Raw genomic sequence first — 21449 nt, 5'->3', positions numbered from 1 at the left:
AGAAACAGCACGACGTGGATCTAAAACACATGAACCAAGAGAGAGTCCTCAGTCCCCTTGACCCTTGTAGACAAGCGATTTAGATGAACTCGGTAGCCAGTCGGTGGGCACCTTAGGCATTAGATAATACCCCCTCCCTCAAACAAAATCTTGAAGACACAACGATCCTTCTACAAGTCACTTTTTATCATTCAGAATCTACGGGCCGCAATGTGGACTACAATGTAGATACTTCCGCTGGAGGTACTCCCAAGCTCGCCGTGACCGCCATTGCTACAGCAATAACGATTCTATTCGTAGCCATTTAAAGAATACAAAAAAAAAAATAATAATAAACGCAAACAGACAGAAAAGAAAAATAATAAATCACCGTCAGGAACGCTCGCTGTTCAAGCTCTAAAGATCCTTTCAGTTAGTGTACACGTTTATAGAAGTGGTATGCGAGATTATTCATAATTCCATGGGGAGGGTTGGGGAGGGAGGGAGCTACACAGAGACACACACCAGAAATACACACACACACACACACACACGGGATAAGATGGACAAAGATACTTCTCCGTGTGTACGTTTCCGTTGTTCGCCGAGTTTTCCCAATCCGAACATTCGACCGCGTTTCGCGTGGTGTGTGACGTGGACTCGTTCGCGTCAGCCGAAACACGTCGGCGGTATATCGCACACAGCTCCCGAATATTGTAAAGTGAGGGCCGATTAGAGACACACCGGTGCACAACATTCCGAGGACAAACGAGGAAAGAACGTTCCGTTAGCGGATAAGTGCGGGGTTCCGTGTACTAGTGAGAGAGAAAGGGGGGGGAAAAAACGAAGACGTCGCCGGAGTCCGCCTAGCTGCGAAGCGTAATTATAATGATAAAAGGGGAGGTTCAAAAACGCCCCAGCGGTCAGCAAAACGTACTGGGTACGTTCTGCTACGCGGTGCGAGGCGCTACGCTTTCGTTTCTCGGCCAGGAAAATCCGGGTGTTAACGTCGCAGCGGCGCGAACTATCGCAAATATTTGCAAAAATACAGTGGGAGGGGGGGGGCGAGGTAAATAACAGTAGAGCCAGTATGAATAATTTCGCCACGTTGCCGGGGCGTTGGTGGCGCGCGTGTCACGTCTCGTTCGCTCGTGAAAAGCAGACCGAGATACGGAGAAATTCGGATGGAAACGCCGAACTAGAACTACGGCGTATCAATTCCACGATTGTCGCGAGCCTTTGTTTCTTTTTTTATCTCTTTCGACCCAGCGAGCGCATTCTGCGAGAGAGAGGGGCTCGGATCGTTGCAATCGGTCCTTGTACATTCGCGAAAATAATGTGCTTCCATTCGAGGAGCTCGGTTGCCGTACGAGTTATTGCATTTCGCTGCGACTTCCCGTTGCGGCGTCACACCGGTGCGCCCGAATGCATCCGTGGCGTGCACCGCGGGTCTATTTTAGCGTACAGTGAGAGGCTTGCGCGGGCCTGGGACACTTACTGCCTTAAATTGCCAAATGCCTAGTGTTTAGAGCGCGTTCCTCTGCGGAGAGGGAGGGAAGAGTTATCTCGAGCCATCGACGAGGGTTGCAAGCGTATGGTTTCTCTGTTTTCGAGGGGGAAATTAAGCAGACGTACTGTGTAATTACTGTATGGGATGTCGCGGGATTGTGTGACGAGCTGCGAGGAGCTGGGAGCAGTCGAAATGTCCTTTAACTCTTTGCAAGTGGGGGCTTCGTTGTGGAGATATTGGTAATTAAAGATGTGTGGGGGTTGGATTTTGGCAGGTTGAAATATTAAAGTATTGCTTTGAAATAGAGATCGCGGGGTTAAGTAAGAAAAACTCGTTAAAAATTTCCTTCCACGTGTTCCAGAGTTCTGGAGGAGACAAAGGTTCGTTTACTGGCAAAACTCTCCCCTTATTTCAGTCCTTACGCCATCATAAATATTGTACATAAATGGCCACGACACCGCGGCAGGGTTTCTGCCGTTTCCACCTCTCTCTCTCTCTCTCTCGACGTTCTTAGCTACCTGGAACTTTCAAAATAAACGTTGATACCCGGTCACAGACACAGGCATAGCAGAGAAATTAAATTCTGTGTCATTGTTTTTTCTTCTAAAATATCTCCTAATTTTCCTGCGAGTTACAATGAAATTTTAAAACTCGGGAAAGCGAAGTGTTTGTTAGACCTGTGAAATTCAAACACCCCCACTTCGATTGCTCACACCTCCACCAACCGAAGCCGCAGATTACAGAATGGGGTAAAGGCCATTTCTATCTGCTTTAACACGCGAGATAACAGTTCGCCCGACAATTCTGGGGCACCCTTCACTCGATTCGTGGGTGCTAGAGGTACTTGCGCAGTTCTCGCCACTCGGTAGAGTACAAATATTTTTGGAGGGAAATTTTCTCGCGGTCTAATTTCGCAACGAACAGGGGGGAGGGGGTAGCTAATGTAGGAAGGGTTCAGAGACAACGACAAGAGGGTTATAAGCAGAATCTCGCGATACAGACATCGAAATTCAAATTCGACACTACACCTCGCAACCATCTTCGCTTGAAACGTGAAGACCACCGCGGATTGTCCGTGAAACAAAAGAATCCGTTTTCGTCCGAGCTGGGGATATCGGCCTGCGTTTCAGGGTCTCGATATACTCTCTGTGGGTCTGCCGATTTTTTTTATTTCTTTTTTTTTTTTTATTTACGTTGACGGGCGCGTCTCGTCCGCGTGCGAATACGTTTCAGAGCCAAAGAACCGCAGATAACTTAAGATCACGCCTTGCCCGCGTGTCCCGACGCGTTAATTACACGCTCCACTCGCGAGGATACGATCCGTGCTGGAACGATTGAATCTCGTTCAGCGAGAAAGCGACGACCTGAAAGCAGCATCCGCACGAACCGGGAGCACGCCGATTTACAATTATATCCAATCTAGATTTGCGCATAAACATAGTGTCTCTTTATTTTAGCCGTCGGTTCATTCCAACCGATCGCACGACGACATTTTTTTTCTCTCCTTTTTTTTTTGTCTGTATTCTCTTTATTACGATTATTATTATCTTTGTTTCTGGGGAAAACTGTTACTACTGAGTCATCATTTAGTCCTGCTTGATTAGCTCTTGGACCATTTACGTGTTTAGTGCGCATGATGTGTGTTATGATTACGATTAATTATTATTAATATTATCGTTATTTCTATCGTTATTATTGCGATTATTGTATTATTACGGCGTACATAGCTGCTACGTTTACTATAATTATTATCGTCACTGATATTACGTCATGGATTATGGTCGGGGCGGAATTGGTTGGCCCCTTTGCGTCGCAGAAAACGTGGACTCGCTTACCGTCTCCCGTGTCTTTGTGGGCGGAGCTAAGGAGCGCGCGAGGGTAGAGGGGATACTTGCACAGTGGCCTCGAGAGGCGAACTGCTTCTGCTCCGACTATAATGGTCACCTATTGTACATCGTATCGTCATTACCATTAGTATTATCGTCACGATTAATTGCTAATTTTCGGTCGGAGAGGAGGCGACGATAGGTGCTCCGTACGAGACCGGGCGCGGGCTCGCAGGAACGAGGACTCCGTCGCAAACGGTCATTTAACACTCGAACAAGTGTCTTGAGCGTGTATCGATCGGCAGAAAAAGAGTGTCATCGTCGAACGAATGCGACGGGGTCGTCGAACCCTCGACTCCCTCGCGTTTCACTCACTTGCCTGGGTTCTTAGATGTTAGATTATACCGCATGGCATGCGCTTGTATCGTTTCAGGTTTAGTTTTTCCTTTCCACCCTCTCTGTTTTTTTTTTCCTTCCGTTCTTTGTCTACTTCTTTTTTTATTTCAATTAGCGCCGCTCGCCTGTGCCCCGTTCGGCGAGACCCTCAATCCGTCGAACTGTACCTTCTTGTACTCGTTCGGTAGAGAGAGACCCCGTGATCGAGGATGGATGTGTGAAGTCATCCGCGTCTGAGTGTTTAGGTGTAAGGGAAATTGTAATTAAGAGGTTACACGGGCGTTCCGGGGCTTCGATGGGGAGGATGCCTCGAACAAGGGTTGACTGTTTTCAAAGAATCTTTCAGAGCTTCCGTGGTATTTGAGTTTGTAAAGCGGGGAAGTGCGTGTTAGCATTTTCGTTAATTAAGTAATCGGTATTAATTAGTCAACGAATGATTTGCAGTGGTGCAAAGAACATTTGATAACGAAAGTACTATTTTATTTTTATGAAACTCACGTGCGATTTCTGCGCGTGCACAGGAGCGTCGATTTTAAATTTCATTTCCACCCCCGCTTGTATATCTAATCACACGATATCGGACGCAAGGAAATCAGCGCCCAGGGTGCCTTTACTTTATCATGTTTTCTATACACCTGGTGCTGTGAGAGAATCCTCGTTCATTCTATGAAAATGAATGGCACTTGGAAGTTGAACCGTCGCGTGATGAACGCTCGTGTAGCTTCGCGTTTCAGATTCATGTAAACGCACCGTATGGTTATATCTCATGTGCACTGACTCGACAATGAAGACACAGACACGAGCGCAGCGTGCTCTTTATCGTTTTGTGATCCATAGCCGAGAGTCGACGACCGAGAGATCTGTATTAAGTGTATTATACGAATCAGTAGAGCAAGGAATCTCGCGAGTTCATCGAAACGGTGGCCGAACCGAAAACACGGTGAATTAGTAATTAAAGCTGAAGAATCATTGCCGTGGCCTGAAGAAGTTCCGTGGTTCCTAGAAGCAGGAGGGAAAATTTCTTTCGCCATACTCAATAGGATTAATTAAACTTCGAGTGTTCGTTGAAGATCAAAAAAAAAAACCTTATTAGATTTATCGAGTTAATTACGAAAGAAACCGTGAATCTTCAGATTCGGAAATAAATGTTCCCTAGGGGAAAGTTGAGAAACAATTCTGCTTGTCTATTGTTAAATTGTCTAGAATAAGAGCTTTGTACATACATACGTTCCTTTGTCTAAGAAAATCGCCTTCGTTAGCTGAATAAGACGTTGCACAAAATTCTCACTGCCTTTACTGCATTACAAAGTGTCTTCGTATCAACCATTTCATGTCCGAGGTGTTTCCTTCTGCTCGAACCAGTTCTGTCAAAAGCATTCCACTGTTTACGCAATTAAACTCGTCCACTCGTTTCCATTCATTAATCTAAGAAACCGGACCAAAGAAATGACAGAAGCTCCAGAATTTCCAGAATCGCTACTTCTCTCCTCGCTCACGCGCCTGATTCCTCCGTTCCCCCGCGAGGATCCAAAATCTCGGTACCAGCAGCACAATCCTCGTCGCCAGGACAATAACAGAGCACGCGAAATCTCGAGTTCACGGGGATCTTGGGCAAGCCAAACACGACTTATTTGCCGCCCAAGGGTCTGTTCTCTGCAAGCACAAACCGAGCTCGCCGGGAGCTCCGTTTAATCCCTCTTCGCGCAATCTTCGCCGATACCCCTCCGCTTCTGTGGGAACCATGGAATCCGCACGTGGACGTTGAACCGCGTTCCCTGGATCGGAGCGCCATCGAGGTCTCGGGCCGTCCGGGATAAAAGCGAGAAGTCATCGCGGCGCTGACTTCGGTCGGCGATAAAAGACGGCGGGGCACGAGCTCTCTTCCGGTGAACGGTGCAGAGGGGCGCGATAGTAGTCGACAACTGAAGCGAGAAGCGTTCTTCTTCGGGGCTGCTTTTGAACGGGGGATCGCGCCGAAAAGCGTGTGCTCGTCGGCGCGTGAAGCATGCTTCACGCCGACAAGACAATAGCTTCGGAGGAAGCTGGGAGAGCTAGCCCAGGGCACGGCAAAATCGTGTTTCTGTCCTTGGAGCCTCTTCCTAGCAGCGAACCCTTTCCTTTTTTCGAATCGATCCGCCGAAGCCCGTCGAACGAGAGGCAAAGGGGAGGAGGGAACGCCATCCCCTCTCCGGGAGGGAGAGCTCTCTTAATTTGTAGCACGTCTGAACGTCCACGAGACTCCGATTCGAACGGGATTCGATTCAACCGTGCCCTAATGCAATTTTACCCGAGTTAAATCGCTTTTGGGAGGAGAGAGACTCGGCGGGCGGAATTGCTTGGACCGTGGACACCCCTTAGCCATTTTTTTTTACCCCGCGGTCGCGGACGCTCCACGGGAATTACGCGACGTCGACGAGAACGAGGGAAACTGGAGAGGCCTGTCGTTGATTCGTTGCTCCAGGGACACCGTTGGCGACCAGCCCCGCGAAGCGCTGTGTTTTCGCGCGGTAATGCGTTCCTATAGCGGGGAACCAGCTCGCGGGGTTTGGAAGCAAGAGTTTTTACCGAATTATGCGACGAATGATAGATGTCGACGAGCTGTAGTCTTTCGTAATGTGTGCGTGGTATTCACAGTGGCGGATTTAACGGGCGGCCGATGAGCAATTGCCTGGGCCCCTGCCCAGGAGGCCCCTCATAGGGCCCTGTCTCCAAAAAAATATGATTTTATCAATACGCTATATTTCTTTCTACACTTAGCCGGTTTTTAGTAAACTTTTCATTTTCCCGAAAAATGTGACCATGCCCAAAACGCCCCCTAGGACCCCATTTAAAAAAAAAAGATTTTATCCGAACACTATTTTTTTCTGTACTTTTCTGTAACTGAGCACTTTTTTTAAAAATTCGCTTTTCAATTTCCTGAAAATTTGGGCCCCTCGGAAGGTTTGCCACCTGGGCCTTTTCCTTAAATCCGCCACTGGAGATTAGACTGTTTAATGGGAAATTAACTGTAGACGATGGTTAGTGAGCTTATTTCTGAAATGTCTTGAGTTCGGTAAACTGCAAGCTGAAAGTATTGAAGTATTTTTTCAATTACTTAACTATGTACCACGAAACCTCCACGCTTCATTTCAGAAAGAACAATTCTGCGGGATCTAGATAATCGCATCGCTGTAAACCTTCTTTCATTTCCAATGCTAAGCACTTTCAGTATTATAAAAGATACGATTGCAAATCAGCTGTGTCTAACTCACAGTCGCCACTCTATAAAAATATAAATTCAAGAACACATCCGTCAGTGGATAGGACCGCGTACTCTCGTGAAATAACGCGCAGCTCGTTGAGACAACACAATTACTCGAACAAAAGGCGATCCTTGTCCAATCGATTATCCACCGATTCGCGCGATTATTCGATCCGGGACGCGGGATGAATCCGCGACAGTTCTCGCGGGAAGGGAATCCCTGAAGTGGCACGAGTGTTTATTCTGCTCGACGTGAACGCGTCAGCCTCTCAGCCCCAGGCATCGGTCTAGGAGCGAAGGGTAAACTCAGGGATAGAAGGCAGATTTCGAGATTAATCGCTGGAGCTCCGAGGATAATGGGTCGCCTCTAACGCAATTAAAACTCTCAAGGCTGGTACCCGACGTTGGAACTTATAGCGGAGACCTGTGCGATCTGAAACCTCCTGTACTTCCTCCCCCGTCCCCTCCCTCTGTCATCCTCCCCCATTCCCCTGCGAAGGCTCGCAATTCTGCAACCTACAACCAGAGTGTACCGGCGAAATTACTCGGGTCGGGAGATCGGGGACCGACGTCGACGTGATAATTTCGACTGGGATGCAAATGGGCTGCTGAAGAGGCGCCGCGATGCATCCCAGGCTGGTAGTCGAAGACACGAGGAAATTCAGCGTTGGGCGAAAGTGTTCGTACCGGGGAAGTCATTACCAAATCGTTTATAGACGTAGACGAGGAACAATTGCTGAAATGCTACACAGAGCACCGAAGTAGACAAATTAATTTCGCGTTCAGGGGTTCGACAGCGTAAATTCTTGGGACGAGGAAAATTCTAGATACTAATTTGGAACTTCCGCTACCCATCAACCTGGGATAACAAAGCTAGTTAGTTGGCGATGTGCAATCAGTGGTGCACTCAGGATTTAATCTCGAGGGGAGCCGAGTAGTTGACCGGATAAAAATATTTTCAATGCAAACTCAGTAAAATTCATTAGGTGATTATAAAAATCTATTTAAACAATAAAATTCAGTTCTCTTTTCTATTCTCAAAGCCCCTTGGCCCCTCTGGGTACGCCACTGTGCGCAGTAGCATGAAAATCACAGGGAAATTTTCTTTTCCGGATTAATTCTCTCCGGCAATATGCCACCTCGAGCGACCACCTGATTTTATTCAGCCTGTAGAAATTTCACCGCGCCAACACTCTCGTGCAGCGTTTCAGAAAGAAACCAGGGATGCCCGTGAGTAGGGGCTTATTCGAGGAACTCTCTTCGTTCCGAAACAGAACCCCCGTTATAAATAGAAGGTGCATCTCCAACGAAGAGGGGTTCGAATCAAGCAGGAGCGAAAGAGCGAGCTAGTAGATGGTGGCGTTCGCGATATGAAGTGCACCGTGCAATGTCGAGAGCCGTGAATCTATTTTCGAGGGGGGCACGTGGCATTCAACCGCGGATTTTCTAGCCGCCGCGCCGCGAGGGCGCGATAACGCAACCCGCGGCTTAAGTGTTATACAATTATAGCAGTCAGCGTGAAAATTCTCAGCGTACCTATCAGAATCTCTCTTATCTCATTCTCTAACGCAACGGATGATATTTAAAACGCTCGACTACTAAAAGGAGGAAAATCGTGGCGCCACATTTCCGTAACACAAAAGTGGACTCTGCTCGTTCGTTCTTGGCCATTTTCCGGCTTTCAATCAGGACTCGGTTAAAAATTTCGAAATTCCACAGAGGAGCTCTGTCGTTGGCGCCGAGAATTTTTCGCGACCCATTCGCTACCATTTTCGCTGTCGAATCGTCGCGTGAAAATGGGAAACGCCATCGGGGCGGGTAAAAATGACGAAATTAAAAGCGAGCTTGGAACGAGTCGGGGCATTAACGTGGCCGGCTGCTTTTTCACCGGCTAGTTATTCTCGCTAAAAGCGAAAAAAGGAAGGCCGCCCCGCTGTCCGTTCCGCAATTACATCGGGCGCAATTCCACGGGGAGGATCGTTTCTTGAAATTCGTTAGCGCGGTCGCGTTTCCATTTTCGCAATTTTTCCCCCGCTTCGTCGAGGGTGTTATTCTTCGATACACTCGTGCGCTTCGCGGCAGGTTATTTTTCCACGGTCCGTGGCAACCGCCTCGCGTCCGCCCACGTAACGGCGCCGCGACGATGATAACGGCTGCGGCACGATCCTGTCAATGGCAGCCCTCGAGGAGATACGGGTTCGCTTCGTTGTGTCTTTCTTTTAATAGCGCTCCGAGCGACCATCGGCAGCGTTTATCCGCGTGTTTCCTCAGTCTCCAATGTACTCCGGCTACGACGTGTAACCGACAGACGACGGGTGAACGAGGGATGGAATGTAAAACGAACGTAACGCGCGACATTCTCGAGTAAGAGGCGGTGCGCTCCGTCTTGGGCTTGTGCTTCGTTTCCCTTTTTGCTTCGCGGGGAGGGGGCGTGGAAGAGGAACAGGGAGGAAAGGAAGGCGAGGAACACGTTCACCGTGGGGGTAGGTCAGGCGTGTCTGAAAGATTCGCGGTCTTCGCGCGTTTATTTCCGACGAATATACATATATTGAGTAAACACTTGTATCTGTATACAATATACACGTATATGTACAAACGTATATATAAATATTATATATATAGAGAGAGAGAGAAAGATGAAACCATTTACACGCGTGCAAGGATTATGTGCTAGCCTAGTGCCTAATGTTCGTATTTATGACAAGGGTAAGCGTACAGTTTCCCCTGTGGAACACTTATTGTAAATATGAGTACGGAAATATATGTATAATGTGAGTGTTTAAGGAACACCAGACACCAGTGAATCCGCCGGCGAAGAAGCCATTTTCAAATTGTTTCCGCGAGGCATTCTTGTGCTGACATTAGAGGCGAATTTGAGTGGATTTGAAATTGAACGCGAGTGTTGATTAAGTGTGAAAGAGAATCAGGTGTTTTAGGTACTTAAATCCTTAACACGGCAGTGCCTCAGCTTAACCAACAATTTCTAAATTCGTAAATTTCTGAATTTCTAAATTTTGGAACTCCTAAATTTTTGGACTTCTATATTTCTCAACTCCCGAATTTCTCAAGTCCCGAATTTCTCAAGTCCCGAATTTCTCAAGTCCCCAATTTCTCAAGTCCCGAATTTCTCAAGTCCCGAATTTCTCAAGTCCCGAATTTCTCAAGTCCCGAATTTCTCAAGTCCCGAATTTCTCAAGTCCCGAATTTCTCAAGTCCCGAATTTCTCAAGTCCCGAATTTCTCAAGTCCCGAATTTCTCAAGTCCCGAATTTCTCAAGTCCCGAATTTCTCAAGTCCCGAATTTCTCAAGTCCCGAATTTCTCAAGTCCCAAATTTCTCAAGTCCTAAATTTCTGAATTTCTAGATTTCTACATTTCTAGATTTCTACATTTCTAGATTTCTACATTTCTAGATTTCTACATTTCTAAATTTCTAAATTTCTAAATTTTCTGAACCCTTACTATACTTTGGCAAATAGCATAAAACATATTTTCGATTTTCACGATTGGAGGGAAAGAGCCTTAAGGGGTTGATCACTGAACCGAACGCCCAAGCTAGTAGACAGATAAATTTGACATGGTTTCTTCTCAACGGCCGTCTCGTTCATTTTCCGCTCACCTGTTTAATGAAAACGAAAGAGAAACGAGCGATAAAAACACGACGGGATGCGACACGCTCCAAACGAAACGGTAAATATGCTCAGTACATCAGAAGAGAACGCCGGTGTAATGTTGTATCATACCATCTGCTAAGTATATATTCGTAGTAGTCCCTGTTGACTTTTTCAAGCAAAAATGCGAGCGAACGAAAGAGAGAGAGAGAAAGTGGTATATGTGTGCGTGTTGCGAGCAAAAGGCACACGGTGCAAGAGGAAAGGCTTTCTGTGTGGAGGTAGCACATTTAGACTAGTGACGCGTAGAAACTAACATCGGGAGAGAAAGGTAGCGAATGAGCTTTCTTCCCCCTTCCTTGAGCTTCTCAGCACCAGCCCCTACTCTTCTCTGCGTGTACCACAGGAGAAAGAAAAGAAAAAATAATAATAATGAAAATCAGACTCTCCCGTCGCTTTTGTTACACCTATATTTTCGCGCTTCGTACTGTGCGCACCGCCTTTTCTTTCTACTTGTGTACCCGTTTAGTTTAACAAGCTTCTTTTACTTGCTTCATAGACGACGATCGTTTCTTTCATCGTGTACTACTCGTTGGCTTTTGGTTTTGGTTCTTTACGTGTCCTACGCTTTGATGAAAACGGATTTTTGGCACATCCCCAGAACCCCCCCTCGCCGATCTTGTTTCTTTTCAGGAGACTAAAATTAATCGTCCGCGTAACGTGTTTGGTGATGTCCGATGCGGTGTCGATCGATAGAACGGCCATCGTAACGATGCCTCGAGTAATAGATTCGCTTTACTTCTTATAGGGGAAGTTGAATAACCCGAAAATTCAGAAAATTATGCAACTTTTCTGAGAGAGTAGAGTAGTTCATCCGTAAGAGAAACTTATTCTCTGTTGGTACCATAGGGTGGTTTTAGGGTGTGAAATCACATTAAAGTATGCATTTTAAGATGCACGTGAAGATTTTTCAATTAAAGAATATTTCCAGTGGAAAAGAAATGGTCAAAGTCCAGTCTGATTTTTCTAGTCCTAGGTGTAGGTACGTTGCTCCTCAAAGGACAGTTCCAAAAGATTGCAAATTATCTTATTCAAATTGACTTCGTAAGAAAAAGCCTACCAGTGCGTTTCCTATTCCTAAACGTGTTCGTGAAGTGACGATGATTCTTTCCTTTGTCATCACCAGACATCGTTCAGTACTGCTTTTGCACTAACGGATTGCACCAAACACGTGTCTGCATGGAGATACTTTTCTGACACGTTCCTCTTGTCCTTCAAGGTATAGACACCACTGTGATTCATCATCACGGACCCCTGATATCCAGCGCAGCCATAATCGGTATCGTGATCGCGTTGCTGTTCATCATTATCATCCTGATCGACGTGATCTGCTGTTGCGCGCACAAAACAGGTGAGAATATTTCCTCTACAATTTTCCATAGCCTCGACGTTCTAAAATTCATTCACTCAAAGTCTCGAAATCAGTGGCGCACCCGGAGGGGGGCCTCGGGGCCCTGGCACCCCCCCAATGAGGTGGCTTTGTCAGAAGAAAAGAAAACTAGATTTTATTCTGTAAATAAATTTTAATAATCACCGAATGAATTTCACTGAATTTGCATTAAAAATATTTTTATCCGTTCAACTCGCCTCTCTCCAAGATTAAATCCCGAGTGCGCCACCGCTCTAAATAAATCTGTCGAAGCGACAGCAAAAATTCAACAGAGATTACACTTATCCAATGTTGTAAAAGTGAATCTATTTTAAACATCGGCGTTACACGCTCCCGAATCGTAATTTCGATTTTATTAGACGTTTCAACACGCATTTATCTGAGCGAACGTTTACCGAGCTTATCTGCAACATAAATTCACTTGAAAATTGCAACGCAAACTTATCTAAAATTGAGGCATAAATTCGTTGGGGACCGCGGCGCAAATTTATCTGAAATTGCAAACGCGAATCTACATGAAATTATCGCGCAGGCATATGGGAAATCGTCATGCAAAGTTGCCCGGGCACGCAAAGTGAATTTTCCTTGGAAAAATATATTTTTCATAAATCTGATCTGATCTGTTGTTAAGCTAATGCTATTTAATTAACGAGTCCATAAAATTTCTATTGCAGGGATCATATATTATGTCTGCGAACGGTCACGTCGGAAACCGGTGGACGAGGAAGACACGAAGCTGGGCAGGTGAGACTCATTTCGATCAGATTCGTCCGACACGTTTTCACATACACGAAACATCCTCTCGATTTCTATAGAGATGACTTTACTCGACTTCCTATTATACATTATATACCTCACATTGTGCTTTGGCAAGTCTGGCGCTACATAACCGTGTCATCGAACTTTGCATCCCATCATCGACTCTCCTGGGTCTCTTTCGTTCTCGACCCGTGGCCACTGAAAGAATTCGCGAGCCGAGGCACCCGTGACAGCCGTCATTGACGTTAAATCATGAAAACTTGAGAAATTTCGAAAAATTTTATCCCCCGAAATTTTCGAGAACACCCGGTTCCGGTTTATTGAAATTTTGGGGCTCTGTTGCGCCTGGTTGGCGGACTATTTGATTAGTTCAAAAAGTTGCAATTCACTAGCAAATCACTAGAATCAAATACATGAACTTTTATAGAGTGTTTAATATTTAGTTTCCGCACTAAAAATTTTAATACTAAAAAACTAGATTAGGGGCTGTTCTTAAATCACGAAAGGGCAATTTTTTATATTCCAACACACTCCCCCCTTCCTTACGTAATACTTTTTACATTTTATTTTTTCAATTATTAAAATTCTTTTAAAGCTTTATATAATTCATTTAACGTTAAAAAATATTACGTAAGACGCTACCTGGCTCCCCCCAACTCCCAAAGGTTTTACGTAATTGAAGGACGATCCCTTATCACGTGGCAATGACTGATAATCTGTTACTATAATCAGGACGAAACGAACTGCCCTAAATTGAACTATTAACTATTCCTACCTACGTTTTAGTCCCTAACTAGTTCACAGTTTCGTAGCATGTTCAAATTACAGAAGAAAATTGGAGTAGACTGTAATCAATTTCATTCAAATCGCAGAATAATCGGTAATTTTCAGTTTCATTTGATAAAACGAGTTCAATTCGATTAATCATAGGGAAAAAGACAAGTTCGCCTACGTGCTCCAACATTTTTATTTTCTGCACCATACAGAACAAACATACAAAGACGAATTTCTACTCTTAATTCACATTGGCAAAGACTCCAAACGTTTTACACCCCCCCGGTGTAATAATTAGTAGGTTAACTGGCTGGAGCTGGCCCCCCACGTCTCTAGAAGCCCCTTTAATCCGCTACTCAACTTAACGAACATAATAAATCGGAACCGGGCGCGCTTCCTTTCGTCCTTTGCTTTCGACCCGGCACCACGCTCGTCCGGCAAAGAGAAACTAGTGGCCCGCTGAGGTGAAATGGTCCGGTTAACTCGTTAGAACGTAGCCCGCCATTAGGAGACACTTTGACCCTCTCGCATCTTTCTCTTTTTTTTTCTTTACCGGTAGTCTTTACGGTTGGCGGTTTCCATTGCCGTATTGCGACCAAAAAATGGCCAATGTCGCCGGGGTCACGGCCATCCAAGACTCGGGTAGTGGAAAAAATACCATTAGATTGGTCAAACACACTGCCATGTAAGAGAGATACATAAGTGAAATCAGTAAGAAGCATGGCCCCTCTCGAAGGGGCTCAGACACGGCTTTTCTACTTGGCATGATATCTTCTTTCCCACTATGTTTCTTTTTTTTTTTGTTTTCTATGCTGTTCAGACACCACCCCCATTCTCTTTTGCTCGTACGACTTGTTCCCCATCCTTGGCACCTGACAATGCTGGCAAACATCCTGGAACGTCGAATGCATATACGCCCGCCAGCAACGCATCCGCGGGGGAGGATAATCGACGCGGTCGTCGATCGGGACAGGGTCTGAGCATGGCAGAACTCTCCCCCGTTTGCTTGTCTTCCCCCCTCACCCGCGCGCCCCGTCCACTTTCTTTCTTTCTTTTTTTCCTTCATGTCGACGCACCGTTCGTGCCGCCAACCACTCTTCGCGTCTCGTTAAGTTTCATTTGCTACTTGTCCGCTCCATTCCGTTCTTCTTCCTCTGTCACTGTTCACGCGACCTGCACAAAACTGTCGCCATTACTCGCCCGTGCTTTGGCCATGCTGCATGAGATATCAACACTCCGAAGTGATATTAATTGCTCGTTAACCCACGTAGCACACACCTCACCATCACGCTCTCTAATTCACCCCGCTCGGCCGTGGATCATGGAAGTAGGTGATTCTGCCTCGTTACGTCGCGCGGACACCGAAATCATTTCCATTCGCGCTGACACGCGGACGCCCGACCGTATTTCAAACACCGATTTTAATGTTCTCCAAAGTCACGTTTTTTCTCTTTCGATAATCTTCTTGGTGTTTGTGTAACTCCTCCGTTCCCTCGTTAGAGTCCAGATGAGAAAGGAACAATTACGAACGATACACAGGGTGTTTCGGAACTTATTATTTTGCTCACCGTCAGATTTGAGCGATTTTTATGGAAACAGTGATGGGTTCGAACGAATCGCGAGTATTTTTGTTTGAACGTTTCAAACTCTAGGAAAGTAATTATTGTAATAAAACGTTACCCCTCGCCATCCTTCCCTTAAAAAGTACTAATTTCTTTCTACATTCGTTATTCGCAATAAGAGTATTTTATTCAAATTTCACTTTAAATTTTCGTTAAAATCTGTGTTAAGAGCTGTGAAACACCCTGTACAGTCCCGTCCCGCGAACACACGATACTAACGAGCGATGGCATGCCTAATGCGTATTTTATTCGATGTTGCACCACGCGCCGCATCTCTCGACATGCTCAGTTATGCCCAGTAATAGAAGTAACCGTAACGCTCGGGCGGCAGAAGCTCCGCCGCTGTTCCACTAACCCGGTCCCCGCATTGGAACGTTTTTAGAGACGAGAAGGAGCCGCTGAAGGAAGAGAAGAAGATCACACCCATCATCGACTCCGGCCTCCGCCGCGAGACGTCCATCACCTTCGACGGGAAGAGGTCCGTCTCAAAGACTGGCTTCGTCGGCAAGGACTCGGCCGTCTAGATATTCTTCCGGCGTACTAGATTGTAAAGTCGCACCGCGGAAACGCTGTTTCCGGCCAAAGTGTTCGCGAACGACACGACAGACCTCGTACATCCGAGAATGCGCGGTGAATGAAGTCTCGCGGTTGCCCAGGGTCCCTCGCCGCCCTCGAATCCCGTGCGGATCTCTGTTGAATTAAAACCTGCACGGGGCTCTCTGTCAGCGAGGGCTCCGAACCGACGGCACTTCGTTCTTGATCGAGAGAAAGCGACACGCTGGACCACGGTCAAACGGCGCGTGGCCGTCACTCGACCGCTTCGCTCGTGGAGAACATCCAACGATCATTCGCGCCGTACATTCTCGCGTCTGTCCTCCCTCCTCGAGGACAAGACAGAGGACAAGTTAGCCTCTCTTATATCGGTAAGCCTGCACTTGAATTCCGTTTGGCGCAAAATTCAATGGCACCTTTCATTCCCCGCTGGGTCCTCGGTAGTCGACGGTCCCTGGAAGCCTTCCAGGAAGGAAACAGGAGAATCTCTCGATCCATCCCGTCCCCTCGTCCCACGTAACCGCCAAGAGCGCGCGAGCGTGAACCACGGGGGAAAAGCGAATAATCCTAGAAGGACTTGTCGATGTAACGTGACTTAGCGGATGTTGCGAAAGAGGAGCTAGATAGGTCGCTTGCACGAGGAGGAAGAATGTACAAAATTTGTCGCGAAAATTGGTAGAAGCTGGTCGATAATTAGTGACGATTGCTTCGAGGCATCCTCTAGATTAATCGCAGTCTAGTACGCTGGGTAGCGCTGTGTTATTGCGCGCGTAGCGCGCAGACAAAAGGAAACGGGCACCCCTATTTCGTCTCGTTTCTCCTGCGTCGACGAAGAGTGCCGTGTGATCCACTGACAATGAGACTAAGGAGCGAGGAAAGCGTCGGAAGACATTGTTCGCGAAGCAGAAACGAACGGAATGGGAACTCTCTCTCTCTCTCTCGATGAGGCTCGCGATTTCGCGGTAGCCTCTGATCTGTGTATATACTTTCGACGATTATTATATACTTCCTCGTCACGTCCCATTGCCGTACGTTCTTCAATTAGGAGACACAGTGTCTCGCAACCCGCAGCACAGACAGGTTTTCATTTCCCTCCGATGATCGGCACTCTAAACACTTATCGACTTCGTGGTTCGTACGATCTTGTTTCAAAGACTGATTCCTTTAAGCGCGAGATCTCGTGGAAACGAATTTTCAGTATCGTCGACGATCAAGCAACTCGGGTCACTCGAACGTTTCCCACTCGGACTCGCCGTTCGCGCGTGTCCCTCGACGAAATTCATCGCCGCGCGTGTTCCACCACCGTAGGGAGAAAACGATCCTGCGGTCATCCGAATTTTCACCGAGCATTATGACTGACGCATGCCCCACGGCACGTTCCTTCGTTGATTGGTCGATTTGTTTTTTACTCCATTGAATATTCATTACTTTTACCCGTGATAATTTATCGTGATAGTTTTATCGTGTACATTTTACAGTGTAAAGAGCGCCTCGCGCGCAAGAGCGGCCCAGATCTCTCCCCTTCCTGTCTTGAAATAAATTCTTTATCAGGGTTCTACGTGCCCTTTGTTGGTTGCCCTGTGATTAAGAAAGTTTGAAACCGAGAATTGGGCAGCTTTTGCGGTAGGGAATCGCGATGGCTATCGTCCTGGTCCATGTATCAGTTCGATCTCGGCACAGTAGACTTGAACTTGAAGGCTGCTTGATACTGGAACAGGAAACGAAGGGTGATATATCGATCGTGACGATCCTCCAGCGATTCTCAGGCGTGATCATTTTACATTAAAAGTCTCTCTGAATATGTATGTATAGTGTAATGAAGAGCAGCGACAATTTCGACAGTTGGTAAACGAACTCTATACCGATGCGAACCTGCGCGACGTCGGCGACGCTTGTCGACCGTTAGAATGGGACGCGAGCATCCGTTTCTGGACAGGCGGAACAGGAACAATCGAAAGCTGCCATATATGTGTAATAATATTCGATAAACGTGAAGTAACCAAGTTCTCTGTCCTAATGTTTAAGATGGCTTTTCGAGAAAATACGCAGTTAAAATGTGATAAGTTTTTTGTAAATGCTTGTAAACGTTTTTCCTAACCATTAAGGGTAATCGGAGATAAGTTTAGGAGGATTCGGTAAGTCTAGGATGTTGTGCGCGAGTTCGGAAGGTGCGTTCGCAAAAAAATAAGCAAAGGAAACGAAAACACAGAGACGAGCAAGAAAGACGAGGCGAGCAGAAGTGATTAGAAGTCGTGATCGATCGCGTTGTATATTTAAGTGGATAAATCGTAACAACTGTATAAGAAAGGAGAAACGAATGGAAACATCCCGCCTTCACGCTTGCGAACACGCTTTCCGCACCGGTAGCTTTTTTACGTACCGTAAACAGAGTTTTGCCAAATATATAGTACTTATTAGCTTGTAAGTCAACGAGTACATATTATACACGAAACAACAAAAAAAAAATATATATATATATATTATATCGACGAGAAAAGGAAACGGCGAGAGCTATTTCTTCGATCGTCACACGCAGTATTTCTCGAGGCTTTGCCGTGGAGTCACGTTTATCTAGCTATTTTATATTCGTTGCCAAAACCCGTAACCCAAGTAGCTTCCCACGACAAGTATTACTACGCATCTTCCACTCCGGTGGGGTTAAATGAAAAGCGACAAAAAACAAGACTATTATTACGAATATCATTAAAGTTCGTAGGTGTAAGGCATATTTTTTATGTATGCTTTTTCTGTACGCGCCAAGGAAACGTACTCGACTAATAAAGGATAAAGGACATTCCCAAGGTCAAGTGATTCACGACTTACGGGCGTACGTCGCGCCCTCTTTCTTCGCCGTAAAACTTTATTCGTCAAAACGTTGGATCGGATCGTTACAAATGTTTGAAAAGGACTGCACACGCGCGCGTTCCAACTGTACAAACAAAGAACTTGTACCGACAGCCATATGCAACGTAATAAAAAAGACAGAACGTTGGACTCGTAGATTACGCAACAAACCGGGCGTACGTTTCACCTCGGATCAATCGATGTATCACATCTAATTCCTTATCGAGTATATGCAGGTATAAGCAGCTACTCGCTATGGCACTGCATTCGCCCATGGCTAATAGCGAGTGATATAAAAGCGTATATAAAATTCATTGTTTTTCCGCGTTCACTTGTAGAGAGTGCTTCTGATCATTTTCCCTGCGATGCGGCACAGGCTTTCTCGATGATTGCAGTCCTCGGCGAACTACAGCTTAACGTTCCTGTCACACTTCGATGCCTACGTTCGAGCGTTTACCTTTCTTTATTAGAAGCTGCTCCACGTTCAAGAGCGGCGGCTCCGTTCGCGTGTGCCACACGTACACCTGCACAAATGTCGAAACGTGATCACGGTGTTTCGTACAGGGTATAGAAGGATCGAGGATCAATGAATTGAATGGTTATGGTTTCTCTTAGTTCTACGTAATGTACTTGAGGAAAGAATAAAAAGTTCAAGGCGAACTGGACAGCGTGTTCCAATTGTTTTCTAACTGCAATTCTTTAAGTTTCGTGCGATGATGATTAAGAGCTTTGCTATCTTTTTAAACCTTGCGCATTGCTTATACGCAGGGACAAATCGAAGTACGTGAATTCTGCGGGATGAAAGAAATCTAGAAGATTTTTACTGTTCTGCATGATGGGTTACAAGTAATCTATAAACTCCGGGTCGGTCGGGATCCCTGGATTACGTCTAACAACCGCAGAGTTGCATTTAAACTGTTACTGGCATTCAAATAACGCGCCCCGGAAGTCGAACTCTGAATCTTTAATCGCTCGTATCTCGCGAAGCCTCTGATCGCAAAATGGCAAAGGACTTATCAATTTCATTTTGCATCAGGAACTGCTAATGTTCAAACATCTTCAAAGTCATCCTGCAATTTCCGAGTCCCTTAAAGAACTACAAAGTAACCAATGCATGCCTTTGTGCAGCAGTCAGCCAGTGGTTCCAGTTCGTCCCTAGTGACAATCTGCCTGAGGATCTCGCTCTCCTGGTAGCCACCTTGGACGTCGTACGAAAACATGGCGTCTTTGTTCTCGAGTAGGAGCCTGAGATTAATAGCGAAGCCAGCCATATCTAATGGGAACGGGCGATCTGGCTTCCAGGCCGCGTTGAAACCGACCACCTTATTAGTAACGTTATTACACGTCGGTTTCTCCACCATCAGCCCGCCGACAAGGCCTACCGGCCACACGCCGACCTTCCTAATCTTCTCCATCTGCGACACACGATATTATATAACATCTCCGTGACTGAACCGACCCGTTCGTGCCGTTAATGCTCTTACCTCGTGGAACAGCTTGATGGAGTACGTGTTATCGTCGTCAGCGAAAAACACGATCCCCTTGTCGTTTAATTTCAGGTTCTCCCGAAGCCAGCGCAAGGCCGCGTTTCGCTGCTCGACGCCCCGCGGCTTCTTCCAGTTCGGGTCGTTTCTACCCAACTTGTAATTAGGCGGCGTGGCCGCAGCTAGGTGAGTATAAATTAGGCTGCTGTTCTCCAAGAATCTCGTCACCAGCTTCGTCTTCGTCTCCGCGTCCTCGACGACGATCCAATGGAAGTTCGGTACATGGAGGAATGTTTGGGACAACCGTGTCAGCTCGGCCTTTTGCACGGGCCTAGCGAACGTGGGGGTGATGGCGTAGATCGTGGGTCTCTCGACGGGGTCCAGCTTGTTGGTCCCACCGAACAAGCCATGCCTCTCTAGCCTTGTTATTATACTATACGTTAGACCGTACGTGTCTCGTTGCTCGACGATCATGGACTCCACTTTGTCCCTTAGCTCCTGCCATTTGTGCCGCTCCTGGTAATCTTTGAAACGGAAGGAAAACACGAATATAATAGAATATCTTTAGAGTTGAAACTTCATAATTTACAACAATATTTTAACGTAACACATTTTAGAACCTAATAGACATAGATTCGCTAAATCGTACAGAAACTCAGACGTAGATAACGATAAAAGCATGAATGGGATGAGCGAGGAAGGAGTGGCGGGAAGGCTCGTTTGAATTTCGCGCGGCGCATGCGCAGAGCGAACGAGATACAGAGCGGTCGGTGTTCTCGCGTAAATACTACATCCGTCCACATATGTGCACCGCTCGGGCCTCAATGACGGGAGATAAAAATGGAAAGCAAAGGCTGTTGGACGAATACTCACATATGAAACTTTGAAATGCAATTACATGAATGAGGAACAGTATCAGGAAGCCTCTGTTACAGCGAAAACCGCCCCACATATTAAGTTTAGTGCCAGATTCGTCGGTGAGAAACACACTTTTTGTCATTGTTGCCGCGCCATGACACTGTTCTACGGTGCCAACTATTTTCGCCCGCGACGGTGCTCGGCTTTTCATGCGAGAATCTACGGTGAAACCTAACCTCTAACGCAAGGGCGCACCGCGATGGACATCGACGCAATTCTCGCAGGTTCTTCCGCGGTGTCACGTATTAAAAGGAAAGGTACATGTTCATAAATTGCCACTGCATTATCAATGAAATGAATTGTGGATCGATGCGAGAGAGGCAGAGAAATAGTATTTCGGTTGAGGCACACAGAATTGAGTTATGATATCAGTAGGAACATCATTATTGTCAGACACAGCGATTCTTCAATGACGTCGCCATAAAGAAAATATTTTACAGAGAAAGTAGTTAAGCATGCGCATAGCGGGGTACAGGCTAGAGGGC

At 46.3% G+C, this 21449-nt stretch overlaps 2 protein-coding genes across 7 annotated transcripts in view; one reads left to right on the top strand and one right to left on the bottom strand.

Moving 5' to 3' along the window:
• Nucleotides 1-18707, top strand: part of Fas2 (neural cell adhesion molecule fasciclin 2) — a 122969-nt gene extending 104262 nt beyond the window's left edge. For 3 of the 5 annotated variants that reach the window (XM_076829096.1, XM_076829094.1, XM_076829095.1), the window contains 4 exons: nucleotides 11841-11972; nucleotides 12686-12755; nucleotides 14104-14229; nucleotides 15549-18707. In XM_076829096.1, coding sequence (XP_076685211.1) covers nucleotides 11841-11972; nucleotides 12686-12755; nucleotides 14104-14229; nucleotides 15549-15690 — 470 coding nt within the window. In that variant the 3' untranslated portion in view covers nucleotides 15691-18707. Of the gene's footprint in view, nucleotides 1-195; nucleotides 814-11840; nucleotides 11973-12685; nucleotides 12756-14103; nucleotides 14230-15548 lie in introns of those variants that run through there. The other 2 variants (XM_076829097.1, XM_076829098.1) reach the window with 2 other exon arrangements.
• On the bottom strand, nucleotides 18558-21395 carry Glcat-i (Glucuronyltransferase I). Of its 2 annotated transcripts, none has more exons than XM_076829104.1 (4): nucleotides 21037-21395; nucleotides 20047-20570; nucleotides 19681-19977; nucleotides 18558-19086 (listed from the first exon to the last, which is right to left on the bottom strand). In XM_076829104.1, exons 1-4 carry the CDS (start codon nucleotides 21113-21115, stop codon nucleotides 18988-18990), a joined length of 999 nt encoding a protein of 332 aa, XP_076685219.1. In that variant the 5' UTR covers nucleotides 21116-21395; the 3' UTR covers nucleotides 18558-18987. The 2 variants fall into 2 exon arrangements, with proteins under 2 accessions (XP_076685219.1, XP_076685218.1); XM_076829103.1 differs by having other exon boundaries at nucleotides 20920-21394.
• Between the last annotated feature and the right edge of the window lie 54 nt (nucleotides 21396-21449).

The sequence above is a fragment of the Andrena cerasifolii genome, chromosome 16 (genome assembly GCF_050908995.1).
Source record: "Andrena cerasifolii isolate SP2316 chromosome 16, iyAndCera1_principal, whole genome shotgun sequence".
In the NCBI taxonomy this organism is placed as follows: Eukaryota; Metazoa; Arthropoda; class Insecta; order Hymenoptera; family Andrenidae; genus Andrena; species Andrena cerasifolii.
Note: the sequence above shows the minus strand (reverse complement) of the source record. Positions and strands in the feature narration are given on the sequence as shown.